The following is a 19,774-nucleotide window of genomic DNA, read 5'->3' as shown; positions in this document are numbered from 1 at the left end:
AACTTATTTTTGAAATATTACAACTATGAAACTGACCACACGCCTGTAGTCCAGTTGGATGATCATTTAAGGAAGCGGTTTGCAAACTTTTCTGCGATCAATAGAAATGTCTTTTTTTTAATGACAACAAGTACATAAAAAGTACATGAAAAAAACAGGGTATTGCCTCGGTGCAGATAATCGATGCAGGCATTTCTCCCTGCTGTAATACACATAGTACCGGTGAATGGTAATTGTGTGTGGAAGGTGTTTTCATTCAGCGTGTTATTTTTATGCATTAAAACTAGTGACATAAAACGCATACCAAGCGCCTGCTATCTCTTTCAACAGCGCCCCCTATTGAAAAACCAATAGCTTTCCAAAACTGAAGAGTAGCATGCTCTTCAGATTTGAATCCTAATTCTTCGGATGTAGTTTTCCGACCATTCATTCGTTCTCAGAAAGCCGCTTGTGCTTGGTTATGGTCGCGGACACTTGGGGGTACTTCACACCGGGCTTGACGCCGATTGTTGGTAGTACTATCACGTTGCCTTGGAATTACATGCTTTAGAGACTGGGGATTTTCTGTTTACATGCTACCAAAAGCATAATCAGGAATCAAGAACTACACGCTATTCTTGTTAGAAAAGTCTTAAAATGGTCAGTTTTAGTCTAAATGGATGGGTTCTTTTTTTATAACTCAGTGTTTACGAGTAAGTACTAAAACGTCCATTCAGAGACCTTGGGGCACAGGATGAAACCTCGCGTTAACCCAATACTGTAGCCAGATTCAGAGCTGAATTCATTTGCCAGTCATCAGAGGCCCGGAAAGGTTGCTTTCCAAACAGTTGCCTATGGTATCTTAAAAACAAAAAAATATACCATTGCACTATTCAACATATATTATAGTACATTGTTTATTTAAAAACATGCAAGAAAGCTAATAGTGACACAAGTTAAAATAGAGGGTATGTATTAATAATCCATTTGGTATGCTAAGGTTTACCATTTACCAGTTAGTAAAACCAGGGGACTCCTTAATAAACAGTGGTTTCTTATATAAATCATCATCGGACTATACCACAATCTTGAATATTAAATCGGTTTCCTTTTTTTTTTGTTAATGCAAAATTAGATAATTTGATGTTTATTTCATTACAGGGAATTCTTCCACTACACCTTGTTACAAACGGGAGAAAGAAATCCTAACAATAGCCAATAGTTCGTTTTTACCAATATACGTCTTCCTTTCTCTTTTAAGTGTGAGGTTTTAATAAAAGAATGGAGTGAAAGGCGGGCGATTTAATGCGGATTTTTGTTCTCCCCGGTTTCTTTTTACAAGCGCGCTGAGTGAGGCAGCGCTGTTACCATGGAGACGGAAGTTTGGCCGTTTCAGGTTTCACTTGTTTCGCAAAGGATCAAATCCGCAGCAAAGATTCAGGATTTGGGTTTCAGCTGTTTGATTTCCTTCTGTCCATCGATGATATTACGCGTTGCTTTACAAACCTCTAAATCCCATTTATTTTTCAGTTGTGGTTTGCGCAGGCGTGCTTTCGTCAACAGTTGATCATGCATCACAGGGAAATTAACAGGTGTATTCAATGTCCCTACATAGTGCTTTCTCAGCCTAGTTGAAACATTTCAGAACTGTATCAATGTATAGCTTTAAAATGTGTTTCTTGTTGTGTTTAGATTACAATGCATTGGGAAGTCGCCAAGAAATCCCCTCAAGGTAAGTTCCTTTTCTATGGCACCGAAACGGTTTTCTAATCGTTTTGGGGGGAGTTGAAAGTCGCTAATTTTACGTGATTTTTTAAAAAATATTTCTTTAACCCTTTTAATTATAATGCATGCCCTTAAAACGGTGAGGCAGAAAGTCAGATTTCTTCTAGTTATTAGGTTATTTTTTCTTATCCGAACGTTAAAATGTAGTAAGAAATACAGTACGCTACCCACTGCCCAAGAAGATTGGCCCAGGTCTACACTGTTTAATTTGTATATGAATATCGGCTTTTGATGAAGTTGCTGTAAGACTTTTTACTGCATATAATTTATACTAACGTAAGCACCGGCATGTAATAAGACTAACTGCATTTTATTTGATTATATTCTGTGAAAACCCGATAACGTTTCAGTTGAACAGTTCTTATTAAGTCGATGGGATAGTACATTATGATGGTGCTTTAAAAATAGAAGAATTACTTACAGTGTAATCAGCAGGATGGTCATTTCAGTCATTGTAGCTAAATACTGCGTTAGAATACAATGAATGTATGCAAGATTGTATTTTTTGAAAGTCTATTACAAGTGCATTAAACTTATTTTAAATACAATTTTAAATTGCACATCTACTCTTAAATATTCTGTTTCTAGAAAGTTCCTATGCGCATAAATAGTTCCAAATAATCTACATGTTATATTCATCGATTTTCCAGAGCATGACGTCCTTAAATATCTGATAAGTATTTTTCTTTAAATTCATTGTTTTAAATAAAAACAGTGGCATACATCACTAAACAAATATTGATAAATATGAAGGTATCAAATGACAGGTGACCATTTTGCCCATCATGCCGATTAGCTGCTAGTGGTTAATTGATCTTCTGTTGATTCTAAAGAAGTCTATTGAGATTTGACTTTGAATACTTGAATCTTGTACATCCTCAGTCTTCTTTGTAGAAGACCACAAAAACCCAATTCTTTTAGCCTGTCAGTGGGTAACATTCCTGTGTAATTCCAGGAATGTGTCTGGTCACTCTTTTCTCTGTTTGACAAATTCCAAGAACTGTATCTTATTTTTAAATTTTCAAAATTGAATGCAGTTGTAAAAGTCTTCCCAGTGCACTGTCCAATTTTAATCCATTAATTAAAATTCTGAGCTTTTAACTATATATTCAGACTGTTTTTTTTATTGCATTCCCACATTGTCCAGAACAGCAATACTTAACCCATGTCTCTTTTAGTTTTTGTTCCAGCTCGTAACCTGAGGCTAACTCACCCCATTAATTGAATGTCTTGCTTAATTAATCTATTCCTTTTCTGCGCTCAGTATTTAGTTTAAAAAATAATCAGCTACTGTAGTGTTATTTAGCATTGCATCAAACACATCTATTTTTTTACTCAGTTTGCTTAATATGTAATTTCTGTATGTTTCTGCCTAACAGCCCTCAGTAAGATGTCATTTTTAATACAAGGCTGGAATGATTGTGTGTCAAACCCTCCCGCCAAACAAAGCCAGGCTGCATTCTGTAGAAGTTCAGTTACTTACATTCTACAGAACTCAATGAGGGCAGCTGTGAACACCAGAAATTACATCATTATAACCTCATACAAGATCTTACAAAATCAAAAATTTAGAATATTATTAAATTATAGGTACAATTATACAAAATTATCAGTCAATTAGATTAAGAGCTCATTTGGACTAAAAAACAGAAAGTACAGGAGTCTTTCAGGGCAAGGTGAGAGTCACTGATTTAAAAGATGTAAATGGCATGTCAACATAAACAGTAATATTTTTCAAGTTCAGTGTTTCCCACCACTAACTATATTGTACCTAAGAGTTTTTACTTGCTTGTTCAATCCTGATTTAGATTGCAATAATTTGACTTTTAATGTAGTCGTCATATCATTTGGAAGGTGTTTGAACAGATTTGATTTGGTTTTTGTTAAACAATCTTGAGTAGGTTATTAGCTATACCAGAATCTAAATCATAAATAGAAATTAGGAAGTGCTGTGGGTCTAATGGAGATCCCTGTGGTACTCCACTGATTAAATTGCCCTTATTTGAGCATGTATTTCTTATCCACTAACCAATTCTCAGTCCAAATGATGCATTATCTGCCTCATTGTACGACAAACCTTTTACAGAAGCCTTCTACAATTGGAAATACACTTTTATCATGTGCTCTGTTTGTGAGGTCAGCGTGGCACAGTGGACAAGCATAGTGCATAGTGGATAACCCACCATAACTGGTGGGTGGTGTGTGATTGATGTATGGAATTACCCATATTCTTTGTATCCAATACTGCTGTTGCTTTTTCAAATAAGATTTATTAATTTATAAGACCTACATTTTCTAAGTACATGTTGACTACCCCTGGAATTTTACCATCTTAGACTGACTGCTGAAAATAGTTTGGTAAACAGCCTATGAATAACCTCTCTCATTTCCCTAAGTTCTGTGGTTAGTATACCATCAGGCCCAGGAGATTTATTTATCTTAAGCTCTTTTAATACCTTTAATACTTCTGCCTCTAGAAGGCTAATATTTAATACAGAACCTCCTTTCCTTCGTATGTCGCGTGCTGACAGTTTCTTCTAGGTAAATACCTAAGTGTAAATATGTATGAATTCCAACCATATTGGATGTGTTGACAAACATAAGACAGTGGCATCCCATATTTTGAAAATAATTGCTGTAATTATATTGCATGTACACCTTAAAAGACAGTGACACATTTCAGTTGCTTTTCACTCTGATACTTGTCAAGTTTTATAAGATATGTAATCCTGTATGGTGCTTTCCATTGAAGCTGATTAAAGTTGTGCAGTTTGGTTTTCTTAAATGTTTCCTTAGGCTGTGATTTATAGTTCTCCTTGCATGACAGAAAAACAGTGTAAGCACATCTATTTTTATGTTATGTTGGTCATGTAAGATGCAGTAGTCAGAATCTGTTGTGATTCCGTTAATGTACCAATACTGTTGTCTCTTTTGTTAAATCAAGTAGATCTAAAATTGCATTATAGTGAAGTTTTGCTTATATTTACCAGGGATTAATTTCACATTAAGATTTTCTTTTTGACTCATGAAAATAACCTTTGTCTAAATGTATTTTTATTTATATATTTACATTTTGTAGGTTTCAGGTCAGCTTGAGATTCTTGGTCCAGAAGGTTTGTTGGCCTTTTTCCCTATGTATTCTTGAATTTCTTAATATACTCTATTTATGCAATGAAATAGTACTGATGGCACTCTAATATGGTAATTCCTCCTACAGGACAGCTTACCACTTGAGTATAGAAATCTGCTATGGAGTCCTCTCTCATTTGAAATCTCTTCTGTGACTTAAAATAATTTTACTATTGGAACCTGAATCTGACCTCAGAGAACTGAGTGCCCCCCTTAAGACTGTACTGCCCCCAGTTATCTGTTTATTCCTGCAGGTGGGTTGAGTTTCTGTATAGTAGACAGTGAAATATATTGCAGGTAATGACAACCAAGACTGATGGTGCAGTGAGGTGAAACCTTTACTCCTCCTTTCTTTTCCTTTGAGAACAACGGACTAATATTTCCTTTTTTCACCCTGGCATGATGACAATTAGGCAGATGTGTATGTGATAATACAATACTGTAATCCCAAGCAGCAAATGGAAATCCCACTTTCCGTCGAGTGTGTTCAGTTGTCTCTTGTTTCAGAATTGCTGTACTATTTGTAATATTTTATCTTTCTGAACAATAGTTAATGTACACCACTTGTGCTTTTTTCTGTTTCAAGGTTTAAATTTTCGACGCTACAACAGAATAACAGGGCGAAAATGTATAGTATTCTAAAACATGTCTCTATGTATGTTTATACCTCCATGTGTTTAATGACGTTTTTGCTGTGGGCATTGGGCCTTGTGAAAAGGTATCAAAACCTCTGTTGCAACTCTAACATAAAGTAATTATCATTTCTGGTTTCTGTCGAGCACTTTCCTGTTCATTGTAATGTTGTGCTGACCAAGCTGAGCAATATAATCTCTTTCAAATCTTTATTTTTAAGCTTCTCTCAACTCGCTTCTTTAAAAAGATTCTGCAGTTCCTTTAAAAAAAACCTCTGTGTGTTGGAATTTAGTCCTCTCTAAATGTACGGAAGATAATTTGTTTTTCAGGTGATTTAGTTCATGGGGATTTGTGATCAGAGTGTCCCTAAGACTTTGTAAGGAGCATTTTAAACCTCTAACATTTACTGTTTCTGAAATTGAAAAAGAGCAGGAGCTCCACTTTTCAGTGGGTGAATGCAAGGAGAGTGAGAATGGTTGTAATTTTCCAGGCTGGAGTTTTTAGGCTGAGAAGCCTTGAGTTTAAGACTAGAGAACTGTTGAAAAGGTCAAGTAATAATTTAACCCTTGCTTTAGTATGAGAGGTTAAGAGGATGTCTGCCTGCCCAGTTTGTATTTCTAAAAATAATACAAATCACTTAACACCCTATTTGTCATGGCAAAATTCAATCTCATGTTTAATTTTAGTTTATTAGATTACGTTTGTACAACACCTCACAGTTTGTCCTGGTTTAATCTTAGGTGGAATCATTGTGGAACAATTTGGAAACAAGTCACGGTAAGAAAGTGTTTTTAAAGTATAGAATTTACAGTTGTGTAATGTGTAGAAAAATATCTTTAACTGTAAATAAAAATTTTGATTAAATTGTGTTTTACATGCAGTTTCTATATTATGCTTGTACTCTTATCAGAAGTTACCATTATTCACAGATCTTTTATTCCTAAATATTTAAACTGCGTATAAAGACATTGTCATGATGGTGTTAATTAAACAACTAAGCCTCTTACAGTCAGTAAGGATAGAAACCTGATTATGTGAAGACACTGTTAGAATTAGTCTTTTCTGTCAAGCCTTTTGACATTGAAAAATGTTTTGGAAATTTCATCTGCTTCCTTTTATTCCAATTAGAATGAACCTCACTGACCAAGTCACATGTCTGGCTAAGGTAAGAATACTCTGAATGTGGACGGAGAATACTATATTCTCAGTCTTTTTATGTCATTGCTCCTGAGAAATGTCTTTGAATAGTTTTTTTTAATTAAGATATGCTTTATGATTAAGTTGAAGTTGCAGTTGAAGAAAATGTATGTCCATGATTCCTTTGTAGGAGCAAGCAAATGGAAAGCTACAAGTGCTTAAAGATGGAGGTAAATATCTTTAAATCTGTACTTTTCAATACTGTTAAGGCTGTCGCCAATTAAAAAAAAACAATTAAAAATAATTCTCAAGGTCTTTGTGTGGTTCAAACTATGAAATAAATGTTCTCTTTGGGATGCATCCTGCAGTGAAGAAAATGAGCTTAACCTTACTTGTGGTACCTATATATTCCTTAACTAACATTTAAATTACAAAATCCAAAGAAAGAGTAGTATGTAGGCTACCCACGTAAGCTGTTCTTTTCTCATTTACAGAAGTGGTTCCAGTTGTGCCTATTGAAACGATATCACGGTATGAGAACTTTTTACTACATTCGGCATTTTTTAAGACTAAAAATATAAGAGTAATAAGCTAACCTTTCACTTGCTTATAATGTCATTCAGAAGGAGTAAGTTCTCTGTTTCAATTTATGGGACCATAGGAGTCTTAAGAATGAAATGTACATGGATATAGATGAACAATAATGCATGTCATTCTCGACAAACTTAAGTATTCGAGAGGTACACTTATTTTATAAGATAGCTTCATTGACTTCTTTTTTGGAGTCTTTAAGTTAGTCACCAACACCAACGTTTTTCTTGTCTTTATTTGTTTCAGCTTTATGCAGTTTTCCCATATTTATATTAATCAATTATTAAAAACTCCTATTTTAAAAAACAGTTTTAAAATACTTTAGTTTTAATTTACACAGATATATCAGATCAAATATTTCAAAGTGGGTGAAAAACAGTTTAATGGTTTTGTAGACAGCTATTCATTTTTATGTGTAAAATAAAAAAAGGTTTCTTTTAGGTGAGGTTCAAAGGCAGAAGAGAGGTTAGGATTCCTATAGCAAGCCATTCTAAAATATTATAATCTGTTACAATTCAATAGTAAAAGACCTAGAAATGTCTTTTGTAATTATGTAAATGCTGCAGGGATGATTTTTGAAAAGAGGTAGTTGTTTAGTGCGTCAGTTTCAAATGGCCTGTTATTTCCTCAAAAGCAGATGACAGCTGTGTGTGCTCCCAATATTCAAAATGGTAATTCCATTATCTTTCTTGCCCAAACCAACAGTATAAAAAACTGGTATGATGATTCTACATAATCTTCTCCATTACCTATGGGATCACTAGCCCAGAAAAGTCCAGAAGACAAAATGAGGAAATCTATGTTGGAAAATCATTGTACAGTACCAACTGAGATAAATTCTTTTAAGTTAATTTAACAGTATTCCTATCCATCATGAATATCCACACCGCTCATGGTCTCTTTAGAGAAGAACTTTACTGGGAATTCAGTGGTGTTTGTCACTAGACTTACTGTCTAAGTAAAGAGGTTAATTGTGAAATTCTTTAATGGAGAATCCAAGCCTTTTTTTTATTAAGAGATAAAAGGAACGTTACTCCTAGGAATGCCTGTGTTTGAACATTTGTCCCGTATATGGAGTAAAAAGTAATGAAAGAAAAAGAGTAAGAAATGCCAATGAAAATGGAGCTATTTTTTAAGAAAGCATTCAGTATTTGAACTTTTAAATTCAGGCCACAGTTTTATTATCCTATTGTGATGAAAGATTATCTTTTTCAAAAACTGAAACTTTCAGTGATATGTGGAAAGCAACCATGGAAACTACTAAATACTAGACATAGGCTTTGTCAGCGACTGATTGGCTTTAAACCTTTCCAGAAACCCTTGGTTATTAAATACTTTACATCTCTGGAATTATGGAAGCTGTTGAAAGTTTAAGCATGGCTATAAATAACAAGTACGTTACGAATACGGAAATGTTTTACAGAGCAGTATTTCAGTCCTTTTTTAAAACAGTATGAGCTTCAAGGACAGGGATATGGATCAGCACTATACAAATACCTGATTGCAAATGAACATTTTTTACATTGATTTTACTTAGTCGCTTTTTAAAAAAATTAGCCAAGAAAACCATTTAAACATATCTCATGTCTAGAAAGAGCAACAAAAAAGGAGAATGTTAAACATATACATAGAGGTTTGCTTTAGGCTCTTTTAAATACAAACCACTGTGCATTTTATTTTGTATAAAACCAAGTCCCTGTCTTAAAACTCACAGTTCTAATGAAGGTTTTTAGAATATTAAGATGATCATTAAAAACATTACAAAAAATAAATATTTGTAAAGTTCAGGTTTAGTTAATGTAATGTAAGGAACAGAAGAAAATGTATTGGAGAGAATCCCTTACAGTTCTATTTTGTTGATTCTGCAAACTTTCTTTTAGGCCTGGTAGTTTTGGAATTAGACAAAGTTCAGCCGGAAGGAGAAGTACCACTCCAACCAAACAAATCATTCTGAGCGCACCAAAAATCTGTCCAAAGAGGTAGGGACAATTCTGCACCAAACATATGAAAGAGAAGTGTGTTTGTTTCCCATATCACAGCAAGATGAAAAGTTCCAATATGTTTCTTAATGGTGACATTATGTATTAACATGTTAGTTAATACTGAATTGTATTTAGCTTTACTAATATTCTGTATATACTGATCAATGACTGAAACATAAGTAATGCATTTGATTTATATTTCCAAAACCTTTTGAATTTTAAGTTGGGAAACTAAAGTCATTTAAATTGGTCTGTGTATGAACTGGTCACAAATGAGCATTAAACAAATTAACTTTATATTTTTATTATTTTACCGTATACTTTAAAAAAAGTTAGATTTATACTACAGTGAAAGTTAAACATGCTCCTTTGACAGAGGTATTCTGTTTTGAAGTAGACCTTTTATGTAATCATACTGGCTCTTGGAAGAGTATTTTGATGTATGCATGGAGAATCTGATCATTAGTAAGTGATTCGCAAAACTGATGATGTGGAGTGGGAGTGTATTGAGAGTGAGGTACAGTGGACACTCTGGATTTGGTGTGTAATGGCCATTATATGATATGTAACTGCATAAAGCATGTACCAGCATTAGGCTTAAAATTCATCAGTAGCCTACTATAAATGATCTCTTATTGAATATCATTGCAGGAATGGGGAATACACAGGTCTTTCAGCTGCTGACAGTCAGCCTTTAATGGTGGATGTTAATATCAAACCAAAACACTGCCCTCCTGATATTACAGGTGCTAAAGTTTTTTACATTTTCATCAAGATACATGAGGGTATTGTGAGTGTGACCTTTCTTTTGTCTTTTTGTTATTTAACTCTTTTCAGCCATTTGCAGTGCTACCACAAATTACATCTGATGTGTTAAAGTACAAATGGTACCATTTTGTTTCCATGTTTAAGGCAGACAATAGAAACAAAAATCTTCATCAGTTTTCTTAGTATTTTGTCTGTAATATAGGACAGAAATGTACACATGAAGTGACCAACTCTGCTATTTAATGAGCTTTGTATCTTCTTTTTTGTAATTTCTTCTAACTTCTTCTTAAGTAGTTCTTGATTCTGAAAAACAAAGAACAGCCAGTGAGAAAATATCATTTAATCCTCTGGAGATGTGTTCAGGAACCAAAAACCAGCACTTTGAACTGGAGGCTCACGGTAGTTTTTTCTGTTCTATTGTTTGTTATTTTACAGTCTGAATAATATTGATAAAATTTACTGTTCCATTTTTGTTTTATTAAATAGAGTACTGAAGTAAAAATCTACACATGAAGTGACTAACTTTGCTATTTTATGAGCTTTGTTTCTTTACTGTAATTTCTTCTAACTTCTTCTTAAGTAGTTTTTGATTCTGAAAAACAAAGAACAGCCAGTGAGAAAAAATCATTTCATCCTCTGGAGATGTGTTCAGGAACCAAAAACCAGCACTTTGAACTGGAGGCTCACGGTAGTTTGTTCTGACCTATTGTTTGTTATTTTACAGTCTGAATAATATTGATATAATTTACTGTTCCATTTTTGTTTTATTTAATAGAGTAAAAATGTAATGCAATAATGAGAAAAAACTTTGGAAATATTAAAAAATGCCTACTTACTGCCACATTCCTACCACTCCTTTTGATTGAACAAACATGTAAGGGTATTTTACTTAACAATTCAATGCTGAGCATTTCACATATGGAAAATTGTAGTATAGTATTAGTATATATCTTATACTGTACCACCAAGAGAATCTTATTTTTTCTGATATCTTTAATTATCCCAGTTGACCCAGCAGTTTTTAATCTGGTGAATTTGGAAGAGAACACAAGGCAGAGACTCAATGATGTTATTTTAACTTAGAATGCCACAAAGTTCAGTCACAGAAAATATATTATGCACATCTTTGTAAGCTCCATTGGTTTCGTAGCAAAACAATCTCTCAAGGATTTAAAGGAAAATAATCATACAGTGCTTTGAAAAAAGCATTCCAGTGATATCCCATATTGTTGAATTACAAATGACGTACATCAAAACATTTCTGAACTCGTACATGTGTCTGTGCAGGTTGTGTATGAATACAAAAGTAAGATAACTTAGTAATTTTATAAAACTCTTATTGACATGATTAGTTGGGTATACATACAGTAAAAGGCCTGAACATTAAACAGACATCATATTACAGTTTATTTGTAAATGTGATTGTTCTTTGAACCCTGGGATTTTTTATTTTAAGGCATGTAATGTAAAGTTTATTTTTTAACTTTTTTCTTGATCAAATTCTTGTAAGCTTTGGCTGTCTATTTCGTTTAAAAAAGTCATGATTTCCTGATCATCTTTCTCTTAGTGGGAAGAGCCTTAGCTGTTGTCTTAACATTGTTGAGCTACTCATATATATCCCATCATATAACGTGTAATAAATACTTTAGATGAGCCTTACTGACCTCATTAGTTTTAAACAATTATAAGGTATTTGAATGTGGAACTCTAAACTAAACACAGTTCACGCTATAAATATTTAATGCATTTGTACATTTTGTTTGTGTTGATGAACGCAATTATTTAAAAGAAAAAGTGAAACTTAGCAGTCCTTTGTTTTCTTTTCTTTTTTAAAAAGAAGCAGAGAAGAATGATACAGGTTCTGTGAAGGCCTCTGTTTATGGGTGTGGTGTTCTCCAGAATTCCCACGAATGTCTGGATTCTAAGGCTGAAGAGGGTGGGGAAGACAGTGATTATGATGAAGACAGTGAAGATGAAGGAAATAAGGCACCAATTGAACTGCTTGGAGAGGTAAGAATGTTCTTGGAAACATTAAGTTATTTTCTGTATAGTTTGTACAGTAACACTTGGAAGTTTGTCAGTAACAATGGGTTTTATAAAGTGATGTTGAAAGCTTTATTACTGTTATTTAAGATGGAATTAATTTAAGATGGATTTATTATGCTTTTGCATTTTGCCAAGCGTGACCAGAAACTCCAGATATTGCTCAGCATCCTAGAGATTTCAAAGATTTCTCCATTTATGTCTTTTAGTTTTTAAGAACAGAAATCTGTATGCTGTTACTAAAATTCACATAAAAGTGTTTAAATTGAGTGTGCTCAGTGGTAGTTTTTAGTGTTGTAGAAAATTAATGTAATTTACTTCTCACCTCTGGAAAAAAGTATAGTTTTTCGTACTTCTGTTTTTTTAATTCTATATGGAGAAAATTTGCATTTGTGTTCTCTGTTAAATGTTGGTATGTCTTTTTTTATTTTGTTGCAATTATTGCTGTCTGTCAATACATCTTATATGAACTCTGTTAACAGAAATGTGTTTGAAATCTTATAACATATACCCATAAAAGACTTCATAAAAATACCTTTCTAATACTAGACTTGTCACTGATCTTTTAACATCATTGTGGTTTATTATGTATAATATAGATGTATAGATGTTGTTTCATTATAGATTCACATAACATGTAATAATTATCCTGAATAACATTTTCTCAGGGGTGCAGTATGACATTGGAAAAACTGAGATGGAAGTCAGCATTAAAGAATTTACAGAATAGGTTTTAATTTGAGAGGACAAAGGTCTGTGTACCCTATATTTGAAAAGGGTGTGAAAATGTTGTTCTGCCTGTATGACACAACTAAGATGGGCTAAGAACAAAATGTGGATAATCTCATCAAGACTCGGTTTTGAAGATGATTATATATAATTTAAATCCTTTGTTCTTTTCTTTCCATTTCAGTTCCTACAGTCAGTGATGGATAAAAATTACACCCTGGCAAGCAAGCTCTGTCAGATGAGTAAGATTCTATACATTTTATTAGATGCCTAATTGCTTGTGCATTTTGCAGATGTATTTTAGCTTGCCCTGTTACACCACAGCTCCCATACGGTACCACATAAACCATGTTTATCAGAATTAAAATCACACTTGGACGTATTCATTAATGTATTGCGTGGACATTGGTGAAACATGTTCAGGACTGAATGAAGAGCCTTTTTCAAAGCATCTATCTATTTTTGACAGAGCAGTGATCATCTGAAAAACGCACCAATAAAAAAAAGCTTTCCTGCTATTTCAGATCTTCATAGATACTATTCATCAATCACTTTCTAACAACAGTATTTGCATTCCTAGATAAATAAATTAATCCGGGTAATAATAATAGACAACCTATGTAACTACAGAAAATCAGTCAGTCTAATGTATTGTACTGACTGTCATCTTACACAAAATATCTTTTTCACTTATAAGGAGTATAGTAACTACTTTCTGATCTATAGGTTGGGTTTATAGATTTATGAGTTTAAGTAAGTTTTTCCCAAGAAACATTTTTATTGGATTGTTCACTCATAATATGCTTTGTACATTTTCTAATGCTCTTTTAAAATGCCCTTTTCACCGCTATAGGGTTTACAGAAAGATGAATTTCACATTTCTCTTATTATACTTTCAGTTCTTATTTATGAGCCTGACAACCCAGAGGCCAGACAATTTATTCCCCTTATTGAAGAGAAGTTACTGATAGGTAAGCCTGAATAACTGTTTATCTTTTCCCTCTCAGATCAAATAATCTTTAGTTTTAAAGATTTTCTCTATTGTATGAATGCTTTTAACTTAATGCAGAAAGTGTTTTTAAGTTTTTATTGTTTAATTTTTATAATTCCTCTATCATGAAAAGGGTATGTTATCCACTGTCTTTTGCTGCATTTTACACCCTGAAATGGAGTCATTTACATTTTTATGAGAAAATTAAAAGATTATGTTTTTGCATATTTTAATTGGCTTTTCAGGAAAAAAAATGTTCATGGCACTTAACCATGCAAAATTTTTAATTGGTTTCTAAATTTGACTAGTTGTAAGAAGATAAAAAAGTAATGTTTGTGGTCAAGTAAGTACTTTATCCTATTCTTATGTGTAAGAAAAGGTGACTCCAAATTGAAAAGTTATGAACAGAATGCTTTAGTAATCATAATCCAGTAAGAAATTCTTAAAGAATACAATAAAAAATATAAAACAAAATGGATGTTCTTTAAATTACATAATGTCTTCACTCAGGTTTATATTGAATATTATATTATTTTGAAATTCTCTCTCAAGTAATACAAATCACAAATTTCTTTTCATCAGGCAAAAGCATTTATGTAAGATTATTTCAGATTTTCAGTTTACAATGAAAGGACTGAGAAATGAAGAATTCTATAGTCACATAATCAGTTTTATATATGAGGTAAATGAATTATCACAAAAGCAAGGATTAAGATGAGCTTAATCTAAACAGATGATTTGTCTGGGAAATTGATTAGCAAAATGAAATCCCAGTCCACTTCCCTTCTCTCAAATGAGAGTTTTATTTTCTAACCTGTCAGACTTTTCTATTACTAAACTACCATTTTCCATTCTGCATTACTGTTTAGTATGTAGATTATAATAGTTGACATTAGAATTTTAAAAACCTTTTATCTTATATCACTGGTTTGGAGAGCTTTTGTTCAAGCCTCATGGATTTGATTTGATTAGGATTTGATCCATGTCATTGGATGACTGTGATGGGGATTGTCAGATGACAGCTCAAGGTTAGCTGAACGCAACTTGGGGTTTGTTGAGATTTAAGACGTCCTCATCTTAGAGTGCAATATTTGTGGGTCCTGCCAGGTTCCTATGAGTTTGGAGTGAATTCAAAGAGAGACAGTACTCTAACTCTCCTATCGGGCACTAAGGAGGTTACAGTGTTTCAAATGACAAATGGCTCCAACAGGTTTGCAAGTTGCGGGAGCATGTCTTTAGGTCCTTGTTCCCTCCATGCTTTACAGAGTTTGTAGAAGTACACTCAAGAAAATAATATGATAGGCAGTTCTGCACTGGGTAGGTTATAAAATAAACATTGAAAAAATAATTATGTAAGTCTAGTAATATAGCTGTCATTATACATCTTACAGTACAGTCAAATAAGAATTTCTCTATCTTGACTGGACAACTTTCAAAAGCATGTTTTTAAAAAGACCCTTATTTTAATAATATAATTATTCACATTATACCTTTTAGTTGCACATCAGACAGTCCTATTTTGTTAACAATATTGTTTCAAAATGATGTAAATCTGCAGCTTTTTCTAAAGTGCACTCTGAAATCATATGTAATGTACAAATCTGACATTACATGGAATTCTGACTCATAACATTCGCGGAATGTAGCAGTACTGTACATGTGCGAGAACCCGCATTTTGAGGAACTTAGTGAGAAGGACAGTGCTTGTTCTCTGACTTCAAAGGCATGATGTCAGGTTGGGGCATTGACAGTTTTAGCCATAAATCTGATTCCATATCCAGCCTCTTTATCACTTTGATTTTAATGCTGCATGCATGGGAAATCCACTTTTACAAATAAATGTTGTGGCAAAAGCCTTTGGGTACTTCAACCCTTTATCAGACATTTCTGTTTACTCCAACCAGTGTGTATTTGCTTTTATGTAAAGGCCAGCTTTATAGAGATAATGTCTTATTGTCACGTTTAACTTTGTCTGAAATCTGTATTTCCAATATGACCAAAAGTTCTGTAAGATTTAGTCCTGAATTGCAATTTATCAAGTTGATAGGACCACATATGTCATTTTTCGATCATAGCTGCTACTTTGTCTTGAACGTGGACAGATATAGAGGCCCATTAAGGAGAGCTGAAAACACATCTATTATGGCAATTTAGCTAACTAAGGAAACTATTTTAAGCAATATGAAGATACATGGTGCCACAGCACTAAGATGTAATGTCTCCACTGTTGGCCTGTCATTCCTAACCCTGATGCATTTTGACCAAACAGTTTCTTTCTTCTCAGCAGGATGTCCTCATTCACCTCTCCACTCATATTCACCAGATATAAAAAAGCTTTGAAAGTTTTGCATTATCTGTGAATTTATAAACAGTATGTGGTGCAGCATAAAAGCAAATCTAGCCTATTCTTGCTATCAAATGTCTCTTATTTGACAGCAAGGCTATTTTCATTTGCTTGACAAGCCTTCTCTCCTAGCCTGGCATTCAGGATTTTCTTTGCTGCTGGTAATAATAATTCTTCTTCTGTTGTGTGTGACATTCCTGTCCTTGGAAATCCTGCCTATAAGAATCTTCCATGGTCCATGCCTGTGGCTATACACTGCATTATTTCCTTGCTTTCCTTGAAAAGTTGTAAGAAAACCCAATGGTCTTACATATTTAGTGTGTTTTATTTCTCATTTCTGACAAAGGTCTTAGTTTTAAGAATTAATTTGATAGAACGTCAAACATAGAATGCACAGTGGTCACAGCTCCTGTTATACTGAAGTCAAGGTGAGTCCCAGTTCTCAGCACCTATTGCTATACACTTCTATTTACTTTGCTTGTGTTGTAAAGGTTCATTGTGCCACTGAGGATTTCCAGTTTTGTTCCTTTTTAGACTGCCTTTTTTAATCCTATTTCCACATGGTACGTACAAATGGTTTATGACGTGTTCTTCAGTCTTAAAAATGAGATTTCAATCATACTGATTTCCAGTACAACTTGCTGTTCTGAAAATGTCCATTTAAGAGAAAGCCTGAACTTCGTATTATATTCTGAGTCTCAAAATATTGCTAAGCCCTTGTTGTGAAATGTTGTATTAGAGCAAGCAGAAGAGCAGAGTGACGAGGAAGAAGGCACTGACGATAGTGATGAAGACAGTACGGATGAGAGCAGCGATCTCAGTGAGAGCGAGGACCATTCCTCTGGAGAATCTGACAGCTCATCTTCCTCAGAAGAAGATGAAAGATTCAACAAAGAAAGCTTATAAGCAAATTTGTTTTTACAGAAGGGTAGTAAAACACTTTTTGTTGGCTATCCAAAATGTGTATGCTATCATCTTGATTATGTGTATTCTTACAATACACACTAAAGCTGTTTAATTGTCTTTTTCCGAATACTTTGATTTCAATGGACTGTTGTTAAGTACATATGTAACTGAAACCATTTCTAATCATGTCATTACATATTTTTGAATATATGCATGATAGTTGTGAGCATGAGGAAATATTTTTTATTTTATAAGGAATGAGGTCTATGTAAAAAAGCTCTCTTATGTCTTAAATATAATTCAATATTGGTGCAGTGGCTCTGTGGCTAAGGATCTGTGCCTGTGGCTGGAAGGATGCTGGTTCGTATCCCATGGCTGGCAGAGGAATCCTACTCCATTGGGCCCCTGAGCAAGGCCCTTAACCCCAACTGCTCTAGGGGCGCCGTATAAATAACTGACCCTGCTCTCTGACCCCAAGCTTCTCTCCTTGTCTGTGTGTCTCATGGAGAGCAAGTTGGGGTACGGAAAAAGACAAATTCCTAATACAAGAAATTGTATATGGCCAATAAAGTGATCTTTTCTTATCTGTTATCTTATAAAATAAAAACAGAAATCAACATTCAGTTGTAACTCATGAAATTTATTTAACGTGGACATACAGAAAACAAAAAGAAGTCAGAAAACCCCAAGATAAGCCATGAAATGAAAGTGGCTGCAGCAGAAAATCTCGCATAATTCTACACAGGGTATGGCGAGTTCAGTGGGCTGCAGACTTCATGTAGTTATTGCCTCAAAGCAATATGCAACCAAACTGACTTCACAACTTCACAGCTCTGATCTTATATTGAATGTTTCCAGTGCTTATTGTCAATTGGATAGTTGCCTTTTTGTTCAAACATGAAATGGAAAATAAAAAATAAAGTTTACATTGTAGTTATCATTCATATTAAGCATATGGTCACAAGTTAAAAGAAAACAAAAAGAACAGTTTTGACTTTGTTGTCCCAATACTTTTGGACGGCAGAGTAACAAGAACACATCACCAAAATCAGATTTGGGTTTTTTTATTTTATTTTGCTGATTCCAAGGGTCTACTGAGTAGCTGCAACATTGATTCGTGCTTTAAATTTCAATATCAATCTGAATGCTAACTAATAGAAATAAATATGGAATTAGTCTGAAATTCACAAAGGAAAAGTAACACGATGAGGCTCATTACACCACCCCTTTGTCATACTGTTAGTTAAAATCACCTGGGATGGTAAATGAAATTCCAGGAAAACATATACACAAGGTACCTTTCCATCAGCACATTGCCTGGTTGATATTGTTTTTGTCCGACTAGAAGGCGAGAGTTAAAGGTTTGTAACCAAATATGGCAGCTTTGAAAAGTAATGTCTATTGATTATTTGTCTGATGCTATACAAGTTTAGAATGCTTGTAGCACATTTGTTAACAGCAAAGAGAAAGTTGTGTTGAGCAATTACACATTTTAAATGTCATACCTGCCTTTTTGTTTAAGTTGCACATCACTTTCAATTGCAAATATTGATATTTGTAGAGCAACTGTGCACCATGGGGTGTTGTTGCGACAGGCATTTTTCACTTTGCGTATTATCCCCTATGCACACTGTTTTTTCTTCTGCAATGACTGTTGTGTGATTTATGACATCTCTCTTCGGTATGTTTTTCCTGGTTGGGGTGAGATATATTTTAAAAAAATGTATATGTATAATTTCCAATCAGGAAAAAAACACCTTAAAATAATCTAATGAAAGAAGTAAATACAAACATTTTCTGCAGAGACATTTAATAAGGCTTCATGGAAAATACCTTCAACTGAATTTAATGAAATATTAACAACATCTGACAAGTTTAAGCATGCATTTTGCTTCATTAAAATTAATTATGCACTACTTACAATAAGCGATCTTCTGTGGAAAAGGATGCAATTGCATTCCATTTCGAATGGCTTTTGCATTCCTTATAAATATACCTGTGTTATTAAGGAATTCAATTAACTTAAAGGTAATATTCTAACATAAACCTTAGCCCATCTGCACAGGTTTGAATTGAGGCCCACAGTTTATTTGTAGGCAGCAAGGTGGAATTTAGTTGGCACTGCTGCTTTACAGCTAAGACAAGCCAAGGTATTTTACTGGGGGTTCCAATTCCTTCCTACACTCCAAAGACCTGCTGGTTAGATTAATTGGTCCCTCAGAATTGTACCTCCTGTCCTGCAATGAACAATTGTCCCACCTTATGTCCTGTACCCCATATGTGGCTGTGATAATTATGAGGCATAAGCAGCTCTCTGATAAAGAGGAATGTTTGCTTTGGCCCCTGTAAAATTATATCTCACTGAAGAAAGAGATTCAGGTTTGCGATGTGCGTGAACACCTGGATCATAACTGATGTACGCTCAGCAGTTTTTTTAATGACTAAATTGAAATTCACAATAGCAATTTTTGTTATCTGTTCACACCTGGTTTCTAAAACAAACATATGACCATTAAACAGCACCTACATGACCAGAAGAATAAATTAGCTGCAACATGACAAGATTGCCTCATCGCACAGTAAAATGCCATAGAAACTTCAGTTGCCCATGGAAAGTTCTGTAAAAATCAAATCGTTGACATAATTAGGAAATTGTTGTTGCACCTGTCTCTTCTAAATTATGTCAAGGCAAAACTTCACATTTGAATGGTAGAAAGGCCGGCTGCGCTAAAAAAACTGCTGAATCTCATACGTAAG

General features: G+C 34.0%; 1 protein-coding gene across 10 annotated transcripts; it reads left to right on the top strand.

Annotated features, from left to right (window-relative positions):
* Positions 1-1,326: 1,326 nt before the first annotated feature.
* Positions 1,327-17,640, top strand: erich2 (glutamate-rich 2). 10 transcript variants are annotated; one of them, XM_088605339.1, is made up of 15 exons: positions 1,327-1,571; positions 1,672-1,711; positions 4,844-4,877; positions 6,267-6,303; positions 6,655-6,691; positions 6,854-6,893; positions 7,158-7,194; positions 9,135-9,233; positions 9,888-9,982; positions 10,299-10,403; positions 10,585-10,692; positions 11,842-12,014; positions 12,961-13,018; positions 13,676-13,747; positions 16,851-17,640. In XM_088605339.1, exons 1-15 carry the CDS (start codon positions 1,549-1,551, stop codon positions 17,015-17,017), a joined length of 1,125 nt encoding a protein of 374 aa, XP_088461465.1. In that variant the 5' UTR covers positions 1,327-1,548; the 3' UTR covers positions 17,018-17,640. The 10 variants fall into 10 exon arrangements, with proteins under 10 accessions (XP_088461465.1, XP_088461466.1, XP_088461467.1 ...); XM_088605340.1 differs by having other exon boundaries at positions 10,296-10,403; positions 10,588-10,692; XM_088605341.1 differs by having other exon boundaries at positions 10,296-10,403; positions 11,845-12,014.
* The last annotated feature ends 2,134 nt before the right edge of the window (positions 17,641-19,774 follow it).

The sequence above is a fragment of the Lepisosteus platostomus genome, chromosome 14, assembly GCF_059453375.1.
Source record: "Lepisosteus platostomus isolate fLepPlt1 chromosome 14, fLepPlt1.hap1, whole genome shotgun sequence".
Classification (NCBI taxonomy): Eukaryota; Metazoa; Chordata; class Actinopteri; order Semionotiformes; family Lepisosteidae; genus Lepisosteus; species Lepisosteus platostomus.
Note: the sequence above shows the minus strand (reverse complement) of the source record. Positions and strands in the feature narration are given on the sequence as shown.